The sequence below is a fragment of the Grampus griseus genome (assembly GCF_964374135.1).
Source record: "Grampus griseus genome assembly, chromosome: 5".
In the NCBI taxonomy this organism is placed as follows: Eukaryota; Metazoa; Chordata; class Mammalia; order Artiodactyla; family Delphinidae; genus Grampus; species Grampus griseus.
Genome location: NC_138998.1, coordinates 34,263,108 through 34,286,726, shown reverse-complemented (window position 1 = coordinate 34,286,726; position 23,619 = coordinate 34,263,108). Strand labels below are relative to the sequence as shown.

Here is a 23,619-nt window from a genome sequence, read left to right as displayed (position 1 = left end):
TATATTTAAGGTAATCATCGTCCCTTTCTTTTTCTCTTCTTCTTCTGTGACCCTTATAATTTGAACGTTGGTGCATTTTATGTTGTCCCAGATGGCTCTGAATGTGTCCTCAATTTTTTTCATTTTTATTCATTCTGCTCTGCAGTATTTATTTCCACTCTTTTTGTTTGTTTGTTTTTTGCAGTACACGGGCCTCTCACTTTTGTGGCCTCTCCCACTGCAGAGCACAGGCTCTGGACATGCAGGCCCAGCAGCCATGGTTCACGGGCCCAGCCGCTCTGTGGCATGTGGGATTCCCCCAGACCAGGGCACAAACCCGCATCCCCTGCATTGGCAGGTGGACTCCCAACCACTGCGCCACCGGGGAAGCCCGTTATTTCCACATTTTTATCTTCCAGGTCACTTATCCATTCTTCTGCCTTGGTTTTTCTGCTATTGATTTCTTCTAGAGTATTTTTAGTGTCATTTGTTGTGTTATTCATCGTTTGTTTTCTCTTTAGTTCTTTAGGTTGTTGTTAAACTTTTCTTGTATTTTCTCCATTATGTTTCCAAGATTTTGGATCATCTTTACTATCATTACTCTGAATTCTTTTTCAGGTAGACTATTTCTTCTTCATTTGTTTGGTCTGGTGGGTGTTTACCTTGCTCCTTCATCTGCTCTGTGTTTCTATGTCTTCTCAGTTTGCTTAACTTATTGTGTCTGATGTCTCCTTTTTGCAGGCTGCAGGTTCGTAGTTCCCATTGTTTTTGGTGTCTGTCCCCAGAGGCTAAGGTTGGTTCAGTGGGTTGTGTAGGTTTCCTGGTTGAGGGGACTAGTGCTCGTGTTCTGGTGGATGAGGCTGTATCTTGTCTTTCTGGTGTGCAGTACCATGTCCGGTGGTATGTTTTGTGGTGTCTCTGACCTTATTATAATTTTAGGTAACCTCTCTGCTAATGGGTGGGTTTGTGTTCCTGTCTGGCTACTTGTTTGGCATTGGGTGTCCAGCACTGTAGCTTGCTGGTCATTGAGTGAAGCTGGGTCTTGGAGTTTAGATGGAGATGTTTGGGAGATTTTCGTGATTTGATATTACGTGGAGCTGGGAGGCCTCTGGTGAACCACAGTCCTGAACTCGGCTCTCCCACCTCAGAGGCACAGGCCTGATGCCCAGCCAGAGCACCAAGAGCCTGTCATCCACACTGCTCAGAATAAAAAGAGAAAAGAAGAAAGAAAGAAAACAATAAAATAAAATAAATTTATTAAAATAAAAAATAATTATTAAAAATAAAATTTTAAGTAATTAAAAAAAAGAAAGAAGAGAGCAACCAAACCAAAAACCAAATTTGCCAATGATAACAAGTGCTAAAAACTATACTAAAACAAAAAACGGACAGACAGAACCCTAGGACAAATGGTAAAAGCAAAGCTATACAGACAAAATCAAACACAGAAGCATACACATAAACAGTCACAAAAAGAGAAAAAGGAAAAAATATATCATTGTTCTCAAAGTCCACTGCCTCAATTGGGGATGATTTGTTGTCTAGTCAGATATTCCGCAGATGCAAGGTACATCAAGTTGATTGTGGAGATTTAATCTGCTGCTGCTGAGGCTGCTTGAAGAGATTTCCCTTTCTCTTTGTTCGCTCCGCTCCTTGGGTTCAGCTTTGGATTTGGCCCCACCTCTGAGTGTAGGTCGCCTGAGGGTGTCTGTTCCGGTCCAGACAAGACAGCGTTAAAGAAGCAGCTGATTAGGGGTCTCTGGATCACTCTGACTGGTGGGGTGGGGGAGGGAGCGGCACTGAATGCAGGGCGAGTCTGTGGCGGCAGAAGCCAGCATGACCTTTCAACAGCCTGAGGTGGGCTATGTGTTCTCCCAGGGAAGTTGTCCCTGGATCATGGGACCCTGGCAGTGGCAGGCTGCACAGGCTGCTGGGAGGGGAGGTGTGGATAGTGACTTGTGCTTGCACACAGGCTTCTTGGTGGCTGCAGCAGCCTTAGTATCTCATGCCCGTCTCTGGGGACCTCGCTGATAGCCCCGGCTCGCGCCCGTCTCTGAAGCTCGTTTAGGCGGTGCCCTTAATTCCCTCTCCTCACGCACCATGAAATAAAGAGGTAAGAAAACGTCTCTTGCCTCTTAGGCAGTTCCAGACTTTTCCCTGGACTCCCTCCTGGCTAGCTGTGGTGCACTGGCTCTCTTCAGGCTGTGTTCATGCAGCCAACCCCAGTCCTCTGCCTGGGACCCGACCAAAGCTTGAGCCTCAGCTCCCAGCCCCCACCCGCCCCGGTGGGTGAGCAGACAAGCCTCTCGGGCTGGTGAGTGCTGGTTGGCACCGATTCCTCTGTGCTGAAATCTCTCCGCTTTGCCTTCCACACCCCTGTTGCTGCGCTCTCCTCCGTGGCTCCAAAGCTTCCCCCCTCCGCCACCCCCCATCTCCGCCAGTGAAGGGGCTTCCTAGTGTGTGGAAAACTTTCCTCGTTCACAGCTCCCTCCACTGGTGCAGGTCCCATCCCTATTTTTTGTCTCTGTTTTTTTCTTTTGCCCTACCCAGGTACGTGGGGAATTTCTTGCCTTTTGGGAGGTCTGAGGTCTTATGCCAGCATTCAGTAGGTGTTCTGTAGGGGTTGTTCCACATGTAGATGTAGTTCTGATGTATTTGTGGGGAGGAAGTTGATCTCCACGTCTTACTCTTCCGTCATCTAGAATCTCCTCCCGAAGAGAGTCATTTTAACCCACTGTCACACTCCCTGCCAGGAACAGCCTGCCTCCCATGACTGGCTAATGCAGGGATTAAAGGCCTGCCTACTTTCCCCACTTCAGGACAACTCCAAAAGGCCATCACAGCTTCAGAATTACTAGCAGCATCAACTGAGGCCCTCTCTCTCTTCCCAGTCCTGTTTATTTCTCCTCCACCTACTGTTTTTGATCCTGAGAGCACTCCCTGATAAATTTCCCCCATGCAAATCTCCACCTGGAAGTTTGCTTTCTGATGAGCCCAATCTGCTCCGCTTATGGAACTTCCTAACACTGGGCCAATTAGAGGTTGAACACTTTACATATGACAAAAGGAGTACCACGAGGGACAAAAGTGATTTCACTAGTAAGTTCTGCTACTTATTGACACTAAAATTATTGCCATGTTCATTGGGATGTCAATAAGTACACCCCACTATTTTTTCAAGTCTCACTTTCGATAATATCATATTCATATATTCATTCCCGATGACATTTTAGGTCTTTACAAAGGCCTTATGAATTCAAGGTTCAAGAGACCAAAGAAGATCCTAAAATGAGATCCATATGAATTTAGAGGACTTTTCAGCCTCAACTTCATGGTATTCAGAACTACATTAATGATCTCTGTCTCCCTTTATAATTTGATGATCAGAGTAGAAGTTAGGATGATGACTGAAATAGAGTAGAAGTAAAAGCCATTCACTTATGTGTTCAATTCAAGTAACATTTTTCTGACACTCTCTATAAAAAGCTGTTGCTGTTATTGTTGTTCATACTTGGAAGGCTAAAAGAAGTTCAGAAGATGTGACACAGAAAAAGTAGGGTCTGTGTCAGAAGTAAGGTTTATCCAACCTAGCACAAGATGGCACAGATAGGTTAGAACCATTATCAGGAAGCACTAAAGCTATAGCCAGAATACTGCCAGGTATCAATCAAAGGGTGAGACAAGGAAGAAGATAGGAGAACAAGGAGCCGGCTGATTCTTGAGAAAATAAGACATTGCACAGAATCAAGTATCTGACACAATTTAAAGCACCTGGTTCAGAACTAAGCCTGTGTGGATGGTAAGTAGGTGGTGGAGCTTCTGTTCTCAGGTTGCCTGGTACATGTAACAGGAATCCAAGTGGTGACTTCATTTCTGCCCTGGACAACCTCTTAGTTTTCATCCCCTTTTCCCTACACTCTTCTCCTCAATATCTCACCCATTAAAAATGACAGTGGGGACTGGCAGGTGGAGAATGTGATGGTAAATAGAGGGTCACAAGTCCCCTTAAATATCAAACCCCAACCATACATGCATTCCTTCTCCACACATATTTCCCCACACTGGAAAAAGCAACAGCTCTCCTATGTACCACATTCTAGGACACCCTGTGATCACATAACAACAGAGGTCTCCCAAGTGCAGTGTACCAGAGAATGGGTTGTTCCCTCTTCTGATGAGGTGGGAGCATCCCGACAGGCAGCTTTGCACAAAAAATCCTGTTTTAGCCTATATGGGGCTGACAGGTCGGGGAGAAAATGGAAATCTAAATTCTCTCAGTCCGGATTATCCTGTTTTGTAACATCCTTGATTAGATCACGGCTGGAGAAGCAAGGGTGTAACTTGCCCAGACTGTAAGACTCCTGGCCAGAGTTGGTGACTAATAGTACAGGGCTGTAGGTTAGTGTGTGGTTGTTGTTGTTTGTTAACTGTGTCAGGTTAGGTAAGGTAATTGTAATCCTAATTTTGAGATACCTCAGATGAGCCCCAAATATCTCAAAGTTTGACTAAAAATTCTCAAAATAAAGTTGCTCTTATTTTTCTTCTACTTAAAAATAGGCTACATGAGAGTTTAGAAAAGGACGCCATGTTTGGCTTGGAGAATACACCCAATATATGTTATTATCTGCAGTTCCTTTCATACTTCTCTCCCTATAATTCCGGATTGCCAAAAAAATTAGGAATCACTGGCCTGAGGTGTCCAAACTTAGGGTCTATCCCTTTCCCAAGTGACAGCCACAAAACAAACATTGTATCAGACTCCATCTAAACAAAGGATAAAGATAAACTAAAAAAGAAATATCTAGTAATGTGCTCTGTGACCTTGAGCAACAGCTCTCCCCTTTCTGGGCCTTAGTGTTCTAACTTAAATCCGGAAGACCATAAGCTCTAACACCCAGTCCAAAAATGATCTGACCAGACACAGGCCAAACCCCACCCCAAGCCACCTGGAGATTTTACAATTCACGAGTCTTGGCTCCTCCCACTTCCCTTTCAATCCCTTGGTTAAATAGCTTCCCCTCTAATGGCTTTTGCCCTGGAAGCAGCACGTCCCAACTCCAGCCAGAAGCAGCTCACCCCAGAATGAGAGCTGCCACCCTCCTTGTGGCCAGGGCAGCAAGCCTTCGCCTTAGCCTCCTGCTTTCCTTCTGGCTGGACCGAGGTGTAGGAGCCAAGGAGCTGAGGTTTGTGACATTGGTGAGTAGACTTTCCTCATTGCTTTTCCTATAAAATTGTTACCAGCAGGGTCTGAAAATCAAGTGTCAGGTTTCATTTTACCCTAGTGTAGTCTCCTGAAGACCAAACTCAGAAAGCTGAATATGCAAGTTTTGCAACTTCCTCATAATGAAGAGCGAACATGTCCTGACAAAAGCCCGTTTGGTTTGGTTATTTTTTACTTTACGAATGTTATTTATCTATTCACTTACTTTACAATGCCTTGAATGTAGATCCCTTTTGATAGCTACTCGAGGCCAGGAGACACCTCCTCTAGGTCTGTTTAGCACCAGAAGCTAAACTGGCTTCATTCAATTTAATGACTATGTGTTGGCAAGCCAAAAAACAGTCATTTTCTAAATTAAGTAGCCCTTTCCCTTTTTCCTGATATATTTATAAGCAGTCTTTGAAGCATTAAAGTAAAACTAAACTCGAGTTGTAGGATGACTTCCTGAAGCATAGATTTGGTTGACCATTAAAATCATGTTTTTCCCAACCCATGGTATGTGTGACAAGTTAGGAAAGGGGGGATGGGGCAGCTACTGTATGTTGTCAAGGAAAGAAAATATACTGTTGGCATCGCCTTAAAAAATAGATAGGGAGAGAGATTGCAAAGTAAAGGGGATTTACTACTTTACTGTCTTGGAATTAATTCCTTTATATCTCTCACTTTCTGTGTGGTCTTTGATTCTCTCTGTTTCTCTATTTCTCTTTTTTCTGTTTTACTCACTGTCTGTCTCTGCCTCTGACTCTCTCCTTGAAATTTGCAGGCTTTCTTGATCTCTTTTTCTTCATCACATTTTTTCATTTGGTAGAGTGAAAGTATGCTGATAAGTACATTTTCTTTCTGAAAGAATATCCAAAATTTATTTTTATAATTTCAAGGAAAGTCAACTTTTACTTAAAAATTAAACACGAAGTTTTTATTTTTCTTAGCTTGCTGTACTCAGGACTCCTTTCTTTACCTTCTAAAGAAAAATTTCATAACCATATGTTTATGCAAATCATGATTTTTAGTCCAATAAATCTTTACTATGAGTCAACAATGAGAGAAAGAGAGAGACCAGCAATGAGAGAGAGAGAGAGACCAGAGAAATATATCATCAATTTGTTTATGAATGATTCACCAGCTGTCAGGCTTCTGTGTTGGAAAAAAAAAAAAGCTGTAGAACACTGTGTACTTTATATAGGGAAATCCATGTAAGTTACACTTTTACTTATATCAGTGTGTTCCTTGCAAATATGTGCATTAAGCAAGTGTAGGGACTCTGCAGGAATTGTACTGTCAACACCATGACAAGCTGGTTGAGGGGAAATCCTTTTTGGGATATTACAGTGAACTCTCAGCTAACAGCATCTGGTCCATTCTTTCCTCCATGTTTTACAACATCAGGCTGACTTCCCTTAGCTACCAAACTGTTGTGGGTTTCCTTTCTCCCTCTACACTCTCAGTTAGCATGTGTTCAGGGACTACAAGTTAATACTAAGTTGTTAATACCTAAGAAAAACCTTACAAAGGTAACTCTCTAGGAGCTAAAAAAATTTAACAATTACCACACATGACTAATGTTAACAATTTTTCCTACCTCAAATTTCTTCCATTAGTGGTAGATTAAGGGCAACTTAATACATCTTTCTTGGCTGGAAGATACCACTGTCTTCTTTTTACTGATTAAAGAGAATATCTGACTATAAATGGTTTAATTATATACCGAGGAAATTCCCTAGAAAATTATTAGGAGAACAAGAATAAAAGAAAGTACCTCTGATTAAAGTGATAATATTAATGACAATAACCAATAGTTACTTAATTTTTTACTATGTGCCAGGCACTGTTTTGAAATTTCAATAGATTATGTTACAGTATCCTCCCAACAGCCCTATAAAATAAGGTTACCAGAAAACACAGGATGCCCAGTTAACTTTGAACTTCAGATAAACAGCAAATAAATTTTTAGTATGTTTATGTTTCCATGCAACATTTGGGCATGCTGCATTTTTGTTTGCTAAATCTGGAAACCATTCTATAACATTTTTGTAAAAACCTTATTAACCCTATTAACCCTGTTTTATAGATGAAGGAATTGAGGCACAAAGAGATTAAGCAACTTGCTCATGGTCACACAGCTAGGATTTGAACCCAGGCTGTATGATTCCAGAAGCCTGCCCTTAATCACTAGACACATTCTGTTCCTGCTGCGTGTGCCTAACCCAGCACATGAAGCTGAGGCTTCTCCATCCTGTGTATTGGCTTCACTCATAGTCAGCAAGTGGTTTCCTTGCTTTTCTACCGTGATACAAAAAAGAAAACAAAGCTTCCCCGGTTCTGAAAAACTGTTCTTGGCAGAAAGAGCAGGAAACTGTCCGGTTCTTGTTCTCTCTCATGAACACAGTCACCACATGCTCTTTTGAAAGAGGTTCACCAGTGTGCATCCATTGGAATGCTAGTTTGACAAGTTGTTAACAGGTGTTTCAATAGTCAAATCAGATTGGAGAAGAAAACGTGGGTTAAAATGTTTTTAAAGGTCTCTTAAAGGCAGAACTTTTCAGAGTCTTTAATAGTCTAATATTTACTGTGGCTTTCAAGGAAAGGATCTAGTAAATTATATTTCCTAAATTTTGACTACAGAATACACCTCCTCTTTTTTTCCATAACGTCTCATAGAAAACCCTTAGAGAATTGCTGTTTTATAATTTATAGAGAGAATAATAAGTATGGTGAGTCTCAAGGTACCCATCAACCAGCTTCAGTAATTATCACTCATGGCCAACCTTGTTTCATCTATATGCTGATGCACTCTTAATGGACTTTAAAAAAGTAATCCCATACATCATTATCCCCACCCATAAATGGGGAAATGCCATTTTAAAGCATTCTCTCTCCCCTAAGCCAGGAAAAACCACAAGTTCAGGTGATCTCAAAGAGAATAATTCCTTCTCATTCTACCTGGGTTTTACAAAGAAAGGGATGATGTCACAAAGTCTCATTCTTCGTGGTTAACCATGCAAAATTTCTGCTCAAGTAATAGAATATCCTTGATGCAAATAGCCTCCAAATCTTCAGCACATCATCTCTATACTGGGATGGGTAACTTCCATACTGTGGTTAGGTAAACTCAAATTGTTCTGGCCACCACACACTTTCAGGGATGGCAGACCTTCTGGGTTTCTCCTCAATCCTCCAAGGAAAGCAACAGAATGACAATTTACTGCTCAGGCTGGCAGTCTAATACTGTTACCAATTTTCTAATGCTATGTGTTAAAATAAAAGTTCAAAGCCATACCTAGGAAAATACCGAACTTTCATTAATTCAAGTTCTAGCATCATTTACCAGGTATAGGATTGAGAACAGGTCATTTAATCCATCTGAGCCTCAAATTTCCTAAACTTAAAGTTGGGGATAATGATCATAACTATAATTTCTATTTCACAAAGTTGTCTTTAGGTTCAAATGGCATGATATACATATGTAAGTGTGAACCATGATACAAATGTAAGGTGCTGCTGTTAGTCACCTGTCTAAAACAGAAACTTTCCAACTTTTTGGATAAAATCTAGGTGAGACTTAATTATACATTTTTTAAATGGTGGTAAAATATGCAGGACATAAAATTTTCCATTTTAACCATTTTAAGTGTACAGTTCAATTGCATTAGGTGTATTCACATTGTTGTGCTACCATTAAAACTATCCATCTCCAGAATTCCCTTCATCTTGCAAAACTGAAACTTCATATCTATTAAACAGCAATTCCCCAGCCTCCTCCCCCTCAGCCCCCACAAGCACCATTCTACTTCCTGACTCTATGAATTTGACTACTTCACATACCTTGTGTAAGTGGAATCATACAGTACTTGTCTTTTTGTGACTGGCTTATTTTACTTAATGTCCTTAAGGTTCTAGTTGATCCTTCATTATTTTTCAGCAAAGAAAACTTAAGGTATTAGATAGTTATCATGTCCTCTAGAACCACAGGCTAACAGCTTACCTTGTTTGTACTCAAGTCTCCCCCACTTGTGAATTCTAATGTATTTTGTCTTGGGGGAGACACACATCTGTATGTAAGTACGGCTTGAGGAGGGGAGAAGCTGGAGGGGAGAATAGAGAGGGGATACTACCACAGGTCAGGAAAAGCACAGTGAAGACCTGAGTTGGATCAGAAAGCAGTAGTATTGGAAAAGAAAAAAAGAGTTTCTTTTAAAAATTGTGAGGGCAGAAGAATCCCTGTGGGTTGACTGTGGATATTAAGGAAGAGAAAGAAGTCAAAATAACCCTGTTTTCTGTTGGAAAAATGATGAAGCCATGAGATAGGGTACATGAAAGGCATTTAACATTTGAACTTCTTAAAAAGAAATATGAGAGGGAATTCCCTGGGGGTCCAGTGGTTGGTACTCAGTACTTTCTCTGCTGGGGCCCTAGGGTTCAATCCCTGGTTGAGGAACTAAGATCCTGCAAGGTACGTGGCACCACCAAAAATAAATAAATAAATAAAAGAAGAAGAAATGAAATAAGGGCTATAAATACCAAAGAAATTTATAATATTATGTATTACACAACACCATACAGCACAGTGGTTAAAGTACAGGTTCATGAATCAGACCACCAGGGTTTGAATGCCAGCTCAACCTTTTCCAAGCTGTGTGACTTTGGATGAGTAACTTAACCTACCTGTGTCTCAGTTTCCTCATCAGTAAAATGGGGATAATAGTGCTTCATGGAGTTATTGTGAGGCTTAACTGATTTAATACACAAAAGTACTTAGAAGCCTATATGGTAAATGCCTAAAACATTGTAACCATTGTGTTGTGTTGACTATATACAGTCACACAATTATCTCGTGTGTTGTTTATAATGTTCACATAACCAGTTAATTAAAATGTCAATTTTTTCTATTCATTCTTTTTATTCTCAAAGGATGAAGTATTTTCATGTCTTTTTTCATTTAAAATTGATGAGTTTTCTTCCCAGCTTTTGGCCCCTGGCACAATAAAATCTGGAAAAATATGTATATATTTAAAATGTGACAAGAAGTTAAACAGATTTTATTCATTTCAACCATTGTTTGACTTACTAATTGGTTGATTTACTGGTCCTTCTTAACTTTTGTCTAGAATAGATTATTGATTGCCCTTTTATTTGTCTTCATCTTCATTGTTGTTTGAACAGTACCTTTGAACACAGACAGAAACTTCTCAAGTCCTATAAACCTTTTTTTCACTTCTATTAAAATAAGAATTACAGTTACAGCTACCATACTGTAAGCATCCACTAGACGCCAGGCTCTTTGTATTTTGTATTTTGAATCCTCCTAATGACACAGTAAGGCATGTGACATTGTCTTGTTATTACATAACAGTAATGGAAAGGAGCTGTGGTATACTTGGTGCTGTAACTCTCTGGTGGCACATCTCCAACTTCTGGACTGGCTTATAGAAGCCGTACCAGATAAAACTCTTCCCTGGAAAACAAAAACCAGGGTTCTTGCCTCAGCTCACAAACAGCCCTTCCATCTCTCTCCCCTGCATTGTGGCTCCCTAATCGCCAGGGCCAAAGAGCAGTGAAGCCATCCATGGGGACCTACAGGTCTTTCAGAGACATTTGCTGGACAGACCACTGTGCACTGAGGGTTTCTACTGGGACAAGTAGAAGGTCACTTCAGTTTACATTCACAGGCCTCTCCCACTTTTATGCCAATGCATTTTGCAAATTTTCAATGTGGTGAACTGATCAGGGACATTATATTGGGCTCATGTCATTTCAGTCAGCGAGCTTGCCACCATGGGCTCTTGAAAGCTTTCAAAGCTCCCTAAATCCAAAGGAAGAATTAGTTTTTCTTTTCAGTCAGGGAAATAAAACTGGGGGAGAGATGATTAGAAATTAATAGAAATATTTCCTGAAGGAGAAATATTTCCCTTTGCTCAACGGGTAGTTCTTATTTGCCCTAATATGCTGCCCATTTTTGGCAGCAGGAAAGGAATACAGCAAGTATCTAAGTTAAGGCCTGAATAATATTTATAATAACAACAACCAAAATTATAGTAACAGGGGCTTCCCTGGTGGCACAGTTGTTGAGAGTCCACCTGCCGATGCAGGGTATACGGGTTCGTGCCCTGGTCCGGGAGGATCCCACGTGCCACGGAGCGGCTGGGCCCATGAGCCATGGCCGCTGAGCCTGCGCATCCGGAGCCTGTGCTCCACAACGGGAGAGGCCACAACAGTGAGAGGTCTGCATATTGCCAAAAAATAAAAAAAAAAATAATAATAGTAACACACATAATAACAAATCTCATGTACTGAGTGCATCCTATGTGTTCAGTACTATGATGATGGCTTTGCATATATTACACATTTAATTCTCGTGATCCTCCTGCATAGGAGATAATGATTTTCTCATTTTACAGTGAGGGAAGTCGAGACATGCAAAAGTTTAAGTTAAATCATTTTCCCAGGATCATCTGGCAAGGTGTTGGTCTCAGGTCTAACCGACTCAAGCCCAGAGCTTTTCTGAGATGTCATGCAGTTCCACTCAATATAACACATAGTTTCATCCCTCCCCTCTCCTGCAGGCCTCTGTATTCTCCTATGCCCTGGATACCTCTCATTAGCGTGCCAGGCCTTTCGATCTTCCTCATGGTGAGTGCAGGGCATATTCCTACCCTGAGTCCTTTCACAGCTAGTCAGCTTCCCTTCTTACCTCTGAAGTGGCATTCATTTACTTGACTCATTCATTTCTACCCAACTCTTTCACTTTTTAATTCTCTTTACTAACAGAGTTATTTCTCAGTTCCTAAAAGAAGAAAATAAAATAAACTTTAATTCATGGCAAGGTTTGTGCATCAAGAGATTTTTCATGAGCATACCTAACAAAATAAGGAGTGGAGTTTAATGCCATGAGCGAAGGTCCCTTTTAGAATTTCCAGAATCATCCCAAAGTTGAGTGATGTGTATTGAATTCCAAACCTGGAAGGACACCATGATGGTTTATTGGACTCCCATCTAATCTAGAAGCAGACTCATTGTTCTAGAAGCAAAGTCACAAATGCAGGGGATAAAGGGAAAGATAAGAGAGTGAAATAAAGGAGGAAAAAAGGAGCACACACAGCACACCTTGATGATAAGTAGGGATGAAAACTCAAAGCCCTTCTGAAATGAGAAGATTGGAAAGAAAGCCATTATGTACCTAGAGGTAGCTGGACCCAACCCAAGATTGATTCATTCATTAAAACAAAGCACATTGTGTGTGTACTTACTGTGTGTCTGACACTGTTTTGGGGATAAAGCGGTGTCCATGATGGCAAAGATTCTGCTTTCAAGAAGTTTATGGGGGGCTTCCCTGGTGGTGCAGTGGTTGAGAGTCTGCCTGCCGATGCAGGGGACACGGGTTAGTGCCCCGGTCTGGGAAGATCCCACATGCCGCAGAGCGGCTGGGCCCGTGAGCCATGGCCGCTGAGCCTGCGCGTCCGGAGCCTGTGCTCCGCAATGGGAGAGGCCACAACAGTGAGAGAGGCCCGCGTACCGCAAAAAAAAAAAAAAAAGTTTATGGGGAGAGGAAGCCAGATACTTAAAAACACATGCACACACACAATTAAAAAAAAAAAAGAAAATATCAAGGAAAAAAAATGAAACCATGTGATGAGAAAGAGATGGAGCAGGCATTACTTGATACTGGGTGGTCAAGAGACACCTCTCTGCAGAGGTTGCCTTTTCAGGACAGACCTGAATTCAGTGACCGAGTGAAAGTGCCAGGAGATGCAGAAGAAGGACATCCCAGGCATATGGAACATGAAGGCTCTGAGGCTGGAACACAATGTATTGGATAGAACAGCAGAGGGTCCTTTGGCTAAGTGTGCTTAGCAAGAATGTAAGGGGAGAACATGGTGGTTGGGCAGGGCTATATTAGGTAGGGTCGAGTGAGCCACTGTAAGGACTTTGGATTTTATGCAAAGAGTAATGGGAAATGATATAATATCTGACAGTGAGAGGGAATAAATTAAACAAGACTGGCCACACATGAGTTGATCATTGTTGGAGCAAATGGTGAATTCATAGGGGCTCATTATAAAAATCTCTATTTTTTTATATCTTTCTAATTTTCTGCAAAAGAAAAATGTAAAAGAATGAGAGAACATTAGAGAGTTCTAAGCAATCAAGAGACTATACTGATTAACATTTTTAAAAGAGCACGTGACTGCTGCCAGGGAAGGGGGACTGGACATCATGTCCTGCAGTCATCAGGGTCTCCACATCCTACACAGTGCACCAAAGCTGGTTAGCAAGCTCGAGGGAGCAGGATCAGTCACATGGGTACCAAACCGTGGTTCTTTCTAAAAAGTTACCTGTGATTTAAAAGGGTGAAGTGAATGTGATGTGGTGGGGAAAACAATGGGCTAGCATTCATGGGAAGTAGGAGATCTGCACGGCTAACTCTATCTCTCTGAGCCTCCGTTTCCTTATTTTTTCAGTGCAGCAATAGTGCTGACCTGTCCTCACAGAGTTGTAAGAATTAAAAGAGATGGCAGGTTGTACAAAACCATGAAGGGTAGCACAAACATAAGGGGTTATTATTATTTTGGATGTCTTCCTTTTGCAATTACCACCAGTACTGCAAATAGTCTTACTGCTAATAATATAGTCTTAGATTTCTAAAGGATTTGTTGGAGTGTGATTGCTGGACTGAGAACAGAGGTTATAAATATGGCAGGAAAGCAGTTAAGAAGATTGCCCTGCACAGACTTAAAAAAATGCCTGGGCATAGTCCAAAGGCTCCAGGTAAACTGGAGATATTTCAGAAGCTCAAGAATACTACCTATGTGTGCTTGAAGGCACAGGTGTGTGAGCACACACACACATTTTGATTTCTAGCACTGGATGTGGGAGATGGTTTATTAAGTGTTTCTGTGGAACACCCCTTCCATAGAGTTCATAGCATGTTTGAGCCACTACCTCAGAAACCATGAAAACCTATGGAAATGACCTGTAAAAACAGAGCAGGAAAACTTGCCCATGTTCCATGGTTTTGTTCCAGCTCTGCTCTTTAAAACATTCCTCTAAGGGGACGGCACTTGTTTTTCTCCCCAGGCCATGCTGTCATTTAGTTGCATAACCTCAGTTTTATCTTTTAAATAATATTTGGGGATGCTTCTTACATCAAGGTTTTGGTTTCCTCTGATGCAACATAACCCTCCCCCCGCCACACACACACACACACACACACACACACACACACACACACACAGCTTCCAATCTTAGTTCATAAAAAAGCCCCAGATTCCAGATCGTCCACTGGTGGGACACTGAGGGGTATGTTTGAGCAGAGAGAAGCGAGCCTCTGCATGGGTTCAGAAGATGGTGTCGGATTCACACAGCTTGTGTTTTCACCTCTGCTCTACCACTTATATACTGTGTGACCTTGGGCAGGTCACTTAAGTCAGTTTCCTGGCTTGTGAAATGAAGATAATGATACTAACTGCTTTGTATAATTGATAAGAGGATTAAATGTATGAGAAACACTTAGCACAGCTTCTAGGACAAAGCAAGCCTTCAAAAAGTATTGAGGGGTTATAGTGGTTATAGGCTGGTAGGAAGTGTTGTAAATTATTTTACTACAATGTCTCTCATTCAACTTCTCTTTGGCTAACTCAGTGGCTCTCAACTAGGGGTGGTTTTGCCCCCTAGGGGACATTTGGCAATGTCTGGAGACTTTTCGATTGTCACAACTGCGGAATTCTACTGGCATCTATGGGGCAAAGGCCTTGGATACTGCTAAACATCCTACAATGCACAGGACAGCCCCCACAGCCAAAATGTCAACAGTGCTGAGGCTGAGAAACCCTGGAAACTAAATAATGTGGGCTTTATAATTCAATGAAACCATATAATAACTTTAGTTACTCAGATCTGGGATCCAAAAAGTGTAAAAAGTGTTTTGATTGTAGAAACAGAAGCACTAATGATTAGCCTCGACAATTCCTGATCAAGTCACCCCTAGTGACTAGTAACTGTATGTGCTCATCAGAGAGTATGCAGCCTTTCTTCCAGCCATGAGGTGACTATTTATAACAATAATTCCTTACCTGACCAAAATAGTTTCTTAAGATTCACCACACCATTGTCCCTCTGTTTGCCATAGCCTGTTCTACTGAGATTTCAATTTCTCACCAGTTCAGGGGGACAAAAGATAAGTTTTATTCAGACACCAGAGACATCATCCAGGTTTTAGAAGCCTCCCTCATTTTCCTGGAATCCCATCTCAAAGATGACTAAAGTCTGAGATGGTTCTAAGGACACTTCTGTGTCTGCTGAACTATTTAACAGGATTTAAAAAGAGCAGCCTATTGGCTTTCTTTCCAATGGAGAAATTTAGCCAGGTAATGAGTGACAAGTGCAGGAAATTTCAGAAAATCCAAGGTGTTATGCAGCCCTCCGCTGTATTAAAAATTTTTGCTGACATCAGTGCAGACATCATCTTGTATTTATTTTTTCTTTCCTTACCTTTTGCTTATAAAATAGCTTTGTGTTTGCTTTGGTATTCTATTCAGAAAGCATAGTAGAATCAAAAAACCAAGGTTGCAAAAGTATAGACGACTCTTCCCAAAGATTAAATGTGCAATCAAAAAAGTACAATGTTTATTGTGTATGGTATTAGGGAGTGTTCTAATTTCATTCTTTTACATGTAGCTGTCCAGTTTTCCCAGCACCAATTATTGAAGAGACTGCCTTTCTCCATTGTAGATCCTTGCCTCCTTTATCAAAAATAAGGTGATCATATGGACATGGGTTTATCTCTGGGCTTTCTATCCTGTTCCATTGATCTATATTTATCTTTTTGTGCCAGTACCATACTGTCTTGATTACTGTAGCTTTGTAGGATAGTCTGATGTCCAGGACTCTGATTGCTCCAGCTCTGTTTTTCTTTTGCAAGATTGCTTTGGCCACTCGGGGTCTTTTGTGTTTCCATACAAATTGTGAAATATTTTGTTCTAGTTCTCTGAAAAATGCCATTGGTAGTTTGACAGGGATTGCACTGAATCTGTAGATTGCTTTGGGTAGTATAGCCATTTTCACATTGTTGATTCTTCCAAAGCAAGAACATGGTATATCCCTCCACCTGTTTGTAACATCTTTAATTTCGTTCACCAGTGTCTTATAGTTTTCTGCATAAAGGTCTTTTGTCTCCTTAGGTAGGTTTATTCCTAGGTATTTTATTCTTTTTGTTGCAATGGTAAACGGGAGTGTCTCCTTAAATTTTCTTTCAAATTTTTCATCATTAGTGTATAGGAATGCAAGAGATTTCTGTGCATTAATTTTGTATCCTGCTACTTTACCAAAATCATTGATTAGCTCTAGTAGTTTTCTGGTAGCATCTTTAGGATTCTCTATGTATAGTATCATGTCATTTGCAAACAGTGACAGCTTTACTTATTCTTTTCTGATTTGGACTCCTTTTATTTCCTTTTCTTCTCTGATTGCTGTGGCTAAAACTTCCAAAACTATGTTGAATAAGAGTGGTGAGAGTGGGCAACCTTCTCTTTTTCCTGATCTTAGTGGAAGTGCTTTCAGTTTCTCACCATTGAGGATGATGTTGGCTGTGGGTTTGTCATATATGGCCTTTATTATGTTGAGGAAATTTCCCTCTATGCCTACTTTCTGCAGGGTTTTTATCATAAATGGGTGTTGAATTTTGTCGAAAGCTTTCTCTGCATCTATGAGATGACCATATGGTTTTTCTCCTTCAATTTGTTAATATGGTGTATCACATTGACTGATTTGCGTATATTGAAGAATCCTTGCATTCCTGGAATAAATCACACTTGATCATGGTGTATGATCCTTTTAATGTGCTGTTGGATTCTGTTTGCTAGTATTTTGTTGAGGATTTTTGCATCTATGTTCATCAGTGATATTGGCCTGTAGTTTTCTTTCTTTGTGACATCTTTGTCTGGTTTTGCTATCAGGGTAATAGTGGCCTCGTAGAATGAGTTTGGTAGTGTTCCTCCCTCTTCTATATTTTGGAAGATTTTTGAGAAGGATAGGTGTTAGCTCTTCTCTAAATGTTTGATAGAATTCGCCTGTGAAGCCATCTGCTCCTGGGCTTTTGTTTGTTGGAAGATTTTTAATCACAGTTTCAATTGCAGTGCTTGTGATTGGTCTGTTCATATTTTCTATTTCTTCGTGAGCCAATTTTGGCAGGTTGTGCATTTCTAAGAATTTGTCCATTTCTTCCAGGTTGTCCATCTTAATTGGCATAGAGTTGCTTGTAGTTATCTCACATGATCTCTTGTATTTCTGCAGTGTCAGGTTTTACTTCTCCTTTTTAATTTCTAATTCTATATACTTGAGTCTTCTCCCTTTTTTTCTTGATGAGTCTGGCTAATGGTTTATCAATTTTGTTTATCTTCTCAAAGAACCAGCTTTGAGTTTTATTTATCTTTCCTATCGTTTCCTTCATTTCTTTTTCATTTATTTCTGATCTGATCTTTACGATTTCATTCCTTCTGCTAACTTTGGGGTTTTTTTTGTTGTTCTTCTTTCTCTAATTGCTTTAGGTGCATGCTTAGGCTGTTTATTCGAGATGTTTCCTGTTTCTTAAGGTAAGATTGTATTGCTATAAACTTCCCTCTAAGAACTGCTTTTGCTGCATCCCATATGTTTTGGGTCATCTTGTCTCCATTGGCATTTGTTTCTAGGTATTTTTTGATTTCCTCTTTGATTTCTTCAGTGACCACTTCGTTATTAAGTAGTGTATTGTTTAGCCTCCATGTGTTTGTATTTTTTACAGATCTTTTCCTGTAATTGATATCTAGTCTCATAGTGTTGTGGTCGGAAAAGATACTTGATACAATTTCGATTTTCTTAAATTTACCAAGGCTTGATGTGTGACCCAAGATATGATCTATCCTGGAGAATGTTCCATGAATACTTGAGAAAAATGTGTATTCTGTTCTTTTTGGATGGAATGTCCTATATATATCAATTAAGTCCATTTTGTTTAATGTATCATTTAAGGCTTGTGTTTCCTTATTTATTGTCATTTTGGATCATCTGTCCATTGGTGAAACTGGGGTGTTAAAGTCCCCTACTATGAATGTGTTACTGTCGATTTCCCCTTTTATGGCTGTTAGTATTTGCCTTATGTATTGAGGTGCTTCTATGTTGGGTGCCTAAATATTTACAATTGTTTTATCTTCTTCTTGTATCAATCCCTTGATCATTATGTAGTGTCCTTCTTTGTCTCTTCTAATAGTCTTTATTTTAAAGTCTATTTTGTCTGATATGAGAATTGTTACTCCAGCTTTATTTTGGTTTCCATTTGCATGGAATATCTTTTTCCATCCCCTCACTTTCAGTCTGTATATGTCTCTAGGTCTGAAGTGTGTCTCTTGTAGACAGCATATATATGGGTCTTGTTTTTGTATCCATTCAGCCAGTCTGTGTCTTTTGGTGGGAGCATTTAATCCATTTACATTTAAGGTAATTATCAATATGTATGTTACTATTCCCATTTTCTTAATTGTTTTGGGTTTGTTATTGTAGGTCTTCTCCTTCTCTTGTGTTTCTTGCCTAGAGAAGTTCCTTTAGCATTTGTTGTAAAGCTGGTTTTGTGGTGCTGAACTCTCTCAGCTTTTGCCTGTCTGTAAAGGTTTTAATTTCTCCATCAAATCTGAATGAGATCCTTGCTGGGTAGAGTAATCTTCTTTGTAGGTTTTTCTCCTTCATCACTTTAAATATGTCCTGCCACTGCCTTCTGGTTTACAGAGTTTCTGCTGAAAGATGAGCTGTTAACCTTATGGGGATTCTCCTGTCTGTTATTTGTTGTTTTTCCCTTGCTCTTTTAGTATGTCTTAATATCTTTTAATATGTTTTCCTTGTATTTAATTTTTGACAGTTTGATTAATATGTGTCTTGGCCTGTTTCTCCTTGGATTTATCTTGTATGGGACTCTCAGTTCTTCCTGGACTTGATTAACTATTTCCTTTCCCACATTAGGGAAGTTTTCAACTATAATCTCTTCAAATATTTTCTCAGTCCCTTTCTTTTTCTCTCTCTGGAACCCCTATAATTCAAATGTTGGTGCATTTAATATTGTCCCAGAGTTCTCTGAGACTGTCCTCAGTTCTTTTCATTCTTTTTTCTTTATTCTGCTCTGCAGTACTTATTTCCACTATTTTATCTTCCAGGTCACTTATCTGTTCTTCTGCCTCAGTTATTCTGCTATTGATCCCATCTAGAGTATTTTTAATTTCATTTATTGTGTTGTTCATCGTTGCTTGTTTCACCTTTAGTTCTTCTAGGTCCTTGTTAAATGTTTCTTGCATTTTCTCTATTCTACTTCCAAGATTTTGGATCATCTTTACTATCATTATTCTGAATTCTTTTTCAGGTAGACTGCCTATTTCCTCTTCAGTTGTTAGGTCTGGTGGGTTCTTATCTTGCTCCTTCATCTGCTCTGTGTTTTCCTTTCTTCTCATTTTGCTTATCTTACTGTGTTTGGGGTCTCCTTTTTGCAGGCTGCAGGTTCGTAGTTCCCGTTGTTTTTTGTGTCTGTGCCTAGTGGCTAAAGTTTGTTCAGTGGGTTGTGTAGACTTCCTGGTGGAGGGGACTAGTGCCTGTGTGTTCTGGTGGATGAGGCTGCATCTTGTCTTTCTGGTGGGCAGGTCCACATCTGCTGGTGTGTGTTGGGGTGTCTGTGGACTTATGATTTTAGGCAGCCTCTCTGGTAGTGGGTAGGTTTGTGTTCCTGTCTTGCTAGTTGTTTGGCATAGGGTGTCCGGCACTGTAGCTTGCTGGTCGTTGAGTGAAGCTGGGTGTTGTTGTTGAGATGGAGATCTCTGTGAGATTTTCGCCGTTTGATATTATATGGAGCTGGGAGGTTTCTTGTCGACTAGTGTCCTGCTGTTGGCTCTCCCACCTCAGAGGCACAGCACTCACTCCTGGCTGTAGCACCAAGAGCCTTTCATCCACATGGTTCAGAATAAAAGGGAGAAAATGTAGAAAGAAAGAAAGAGGATAAAATAAAATAAGGTAAGATAAAATAAAGTTATTAAAATATATTTATTAAGAAAAATAATTTTTTTAAAGTAAAAAAACAAACAAAATGGAGGGATAGAACCCTAGAACAAAAGGTGAAAGCAAAGCTATACAGACAAAATCTCACACAGAAGCATATACATACTCACAAAAAGGGGAAAAAATAATAAATGTTGCTCTCAAAGTCCACCTCCTCAATTTGGGGTGATTCGTTGTCTATTCAGGTATTCCACAGATGCAGGGTACATCAAGTTGATTGTGGAGCTTTAATCTGCTGCTCCTGAGGCTGCTGGGAGAGATTTCCCTTTCTCTTCTTTGTTCGCACTGCTCCCGGGGTTCAGCTTTGGATTTGGTCCCGCCTCTGCGTGTAGGTCGCCGGAGGGCGTCTGTTCTTCGCTCAGACAGGATGGGGTTAAAGGAGCCGCTGATTCGGGGGCTCTGGCTCACTCAGGCCTGGGGGAGGGAGGGGTGCGGATGCGGGGCGAGCCTCCGGCGGCAGAGGCCTGAGGGACGTTGCACCAGCTTGAGGCGCGCAGTGCGTTCTCCCGGGGAGGTTGTCCCTGGATCCTGGGACCCTGGCGTGGCGGGCTGCACAGGGTCCCTGGAAGGGAGGTGTGGAGAGTGACCTGTGCTCGCACACAGGCTTCTTGGTGGCGGCAGCAGCAGCCTTAGCATCTCATGCACGTCTCTGTGGTCCACACTGTTAGCCGCGGCTCGCAATCGTCTCTGGAGCTCCTTTAAGCAGCGCTCTTAATCCCCTCTCCTCACGCACCAGGAAACAAAGAGGGAAGAAAAAGTCTCTTGCCTCTTCGGTACGTCCAGACTTTTCCCCGGACTCCCTCCCAGCTAGCCGTGGCGCACTAACCCCTTCAGGCTGCGTTCACGCTGCCAGTCCTCTCCTTGCGCTCCGACTGAAGCCCAAGCCTCAGCTCCCAGCCCCGCCTGCCCCGGCTGGTGAGCAGACAAGCCTCTCGGGCTGGTGAGTGCCAGTCGGCACTGATCCTCTGTGCGGGAATCTCTCTACTTTTCCCTCCGCAGCCCTGTTGCTGTGCTCTACTCCGCAGCTCTGAAACTCCCCCCCTCCGCCACCCGCAGTCTCCGCCCGTGAAGGGCCTTCGCAGTGTGTAAACCTTTCCTCCTTCACAGCTCCCTCCCACTTGTGCAAGTCCCATCCCTATTCTTTTGTCTCTGTTTATTCTTTTTTCTTTGGCCCTACCCAGGTATGTGGGGAGTTTCTTGCCTTTTGGAAGGTCTGAGGTCTTCTGCCAGCTTTCAGTAGGTGTTCTGTAGGAGTTGTTCCATGTGTAGATGTATTTCTGATGTATATTGGTAGGCAATGGAGACTGAAGATGATTGAGCAAGCTGTCATATGGTTTTAGCTGTAATTTGGGGAGTAGTCATCTTTCCAACTTGTGTAAAGGAAACTGCTAGTGTTGGAGGGTCTCCTGCAGAGGTGGGGGGGGCGGCTGAGGCTCACCATGAGGACAAGCCAAAAGCTTTCTCTGCATCTATTGAGATGATCATATGGTTTTTCTCCTTCAGTTTGTCAATATGGTCTATCATGTTGATTGATTTGCATATATTGAAGAATCCTTGCATTCCTGGGGTAAACTCAAATTGATTAAAGACCTAAATGTAAGGCCAGACATGCTAAAACTCTTAAGAGGAAAACATAGGCAGAACACCCTATGACATAAATCACAGCAAGATCCTTTTTGACCCACATCCTAGAGAAATGGAAAGAAAAACAAAAATAAACATATGGGACCTAATGAAACTTAAAAGCTTTTGCACAACAAAGGAAACCATAAACAAGATGAAAAGACAAGCCTCAGAATGGGAGAAAATATTTGCAAATGAAGCAACTCACAAAGGATTAATTTCCAAAATTTACAAGCAGCTCATGCAGCTCAATATGAAAAGAACAAACAACCCAATCCAAAAATGGGCAGAAGACCTAAACAGATACTCCTCCAAAGAAGATACACAAATTGCCAAAAAATCATGAAAGGATGCTCAACATCACTAGTCATTAGAGCAATGCAAATCAAAACTACAATGAGGTATCACCTCACACCAGTCTGAAATGGCCATCATCAAAAAATCTACCAACAGGTCTTCCCTGGTGGCGCAGTGGTTGAGAGTCCGCCTGCCGATGCAGGGGACACGGGTTCGTGCCCTGGTCTGGGAAGATCCCACATGCCGTGGAGTGGTTGGACCCGTGAGCCATGGCTGCTGAGCCTGAGCGTCCAGAGCCTGTGCTCTGCAACGGGAGAGGCCACAACAGCGACAGGCCCGCATACCGCAAAAAAAAAAAAAAACTACCAACAATAAATGCTGGAGAGGGTGTGGAGAAAAGGGAACCCTCTTTCACTGTTGGTAGGAATGTAAATTGATACAGCTACTGTGGAGAACAGTATGGAGGCTCCTTAAAAAACTACAAATAGAACTACCATGTGACCCGGCAATCCTACTACTGGGCATATACCCTGAGAAAACCATAATTCAAAAAGAGTCGTGTACCACAATGTTCATTGCAGCTCTATTTACAATAGCCAGGACATGGAAGCTACCTAAGTATGCATCGACAGATGAATGGATAAAGAAGATGTGGCACATATATACAATGGAATATTACTCAGCCATAAAAAGAAACGAAACTGAGTGAGGTGTCATACAGAGTGAAGTAAGTCAGAAAGAGAAAAACAAATACCGTATGCTAACACATATATATAGAATCTAAAGAAAAAAAGGTTCTGAAGAACCTATGGGCAGGACAGGAATAAAGATGCAGATGTAGAGAATGGACTTGAGGACATGGGGAGGGGGAAGGGTAAGCTGGGACCAAGTGCGAGAGTGGCATGGACATATATACACTACCAAATGTAAAACCGAAAGCTAGTGGGAAGCAGCCGCATAGCACAGGGAGATCAGCTAGGTTCTTTGTGACCACCGAGAGGGGTGGGATAGGGAGGGTGGGAGGGAAATGCAAGAGTGAGGAGATATGGGGATATATGTATATGTATAGCTGATTCACTTTGTTATAAAGCAGAAACTAACACAGCATTGTAAAACAATTATACTCTAATAAAGGTGTTAAAAAAAAGCATGATGACATGCATACAAATTCAGTAGGATCTTAAATTGTTGAAAATTAGATTTTTTAATCTTCCACTGGCAAGTCCTTTATCTCTAACCTCCTAAAAACTAATAAATCATTGGCTCAAGATGGTCACAAATTGTATGTAGCATTTTAAAGCCACTATTATGATATGTCAAAATGTTAACACTATTATTACTGTAATCATAATTCAGGAAGGAATACTTCTCATCAGAGTTTTTCGACAATAAAGTGATCTTGCTAAGCTTTGTGTTCCTTCTTGTCCTGTCTGATGTGT

The 23,619-nt window shown here is 41.2% G+C and overlaps 1 protein-coding gene across 1 annotated transcript in view; it reads left to right on the top strand.

Annotated features, from left to right (window-relative positions):
* Positions 1-5,061: 5,061 nt before the first annotated feature.
* Positions 5,062-23,619, top strand: part of ACP3 (acid phosphatase 3) — a gene marked incomplete at both ends in the record, with an annotated part of 50,393 nt that continues 31,835 nt past the window's right edge. Inside the window, one exon of the mRNA XM_082655184.1 lies at positions 5,062-5,175. Within this exon, the coding sequence (XP_082511310.1) occupies positions 5,062-5,175 (114 nt within the window). The remainder of the gene's footprint in view (positions 5,176-23,619) is intronic.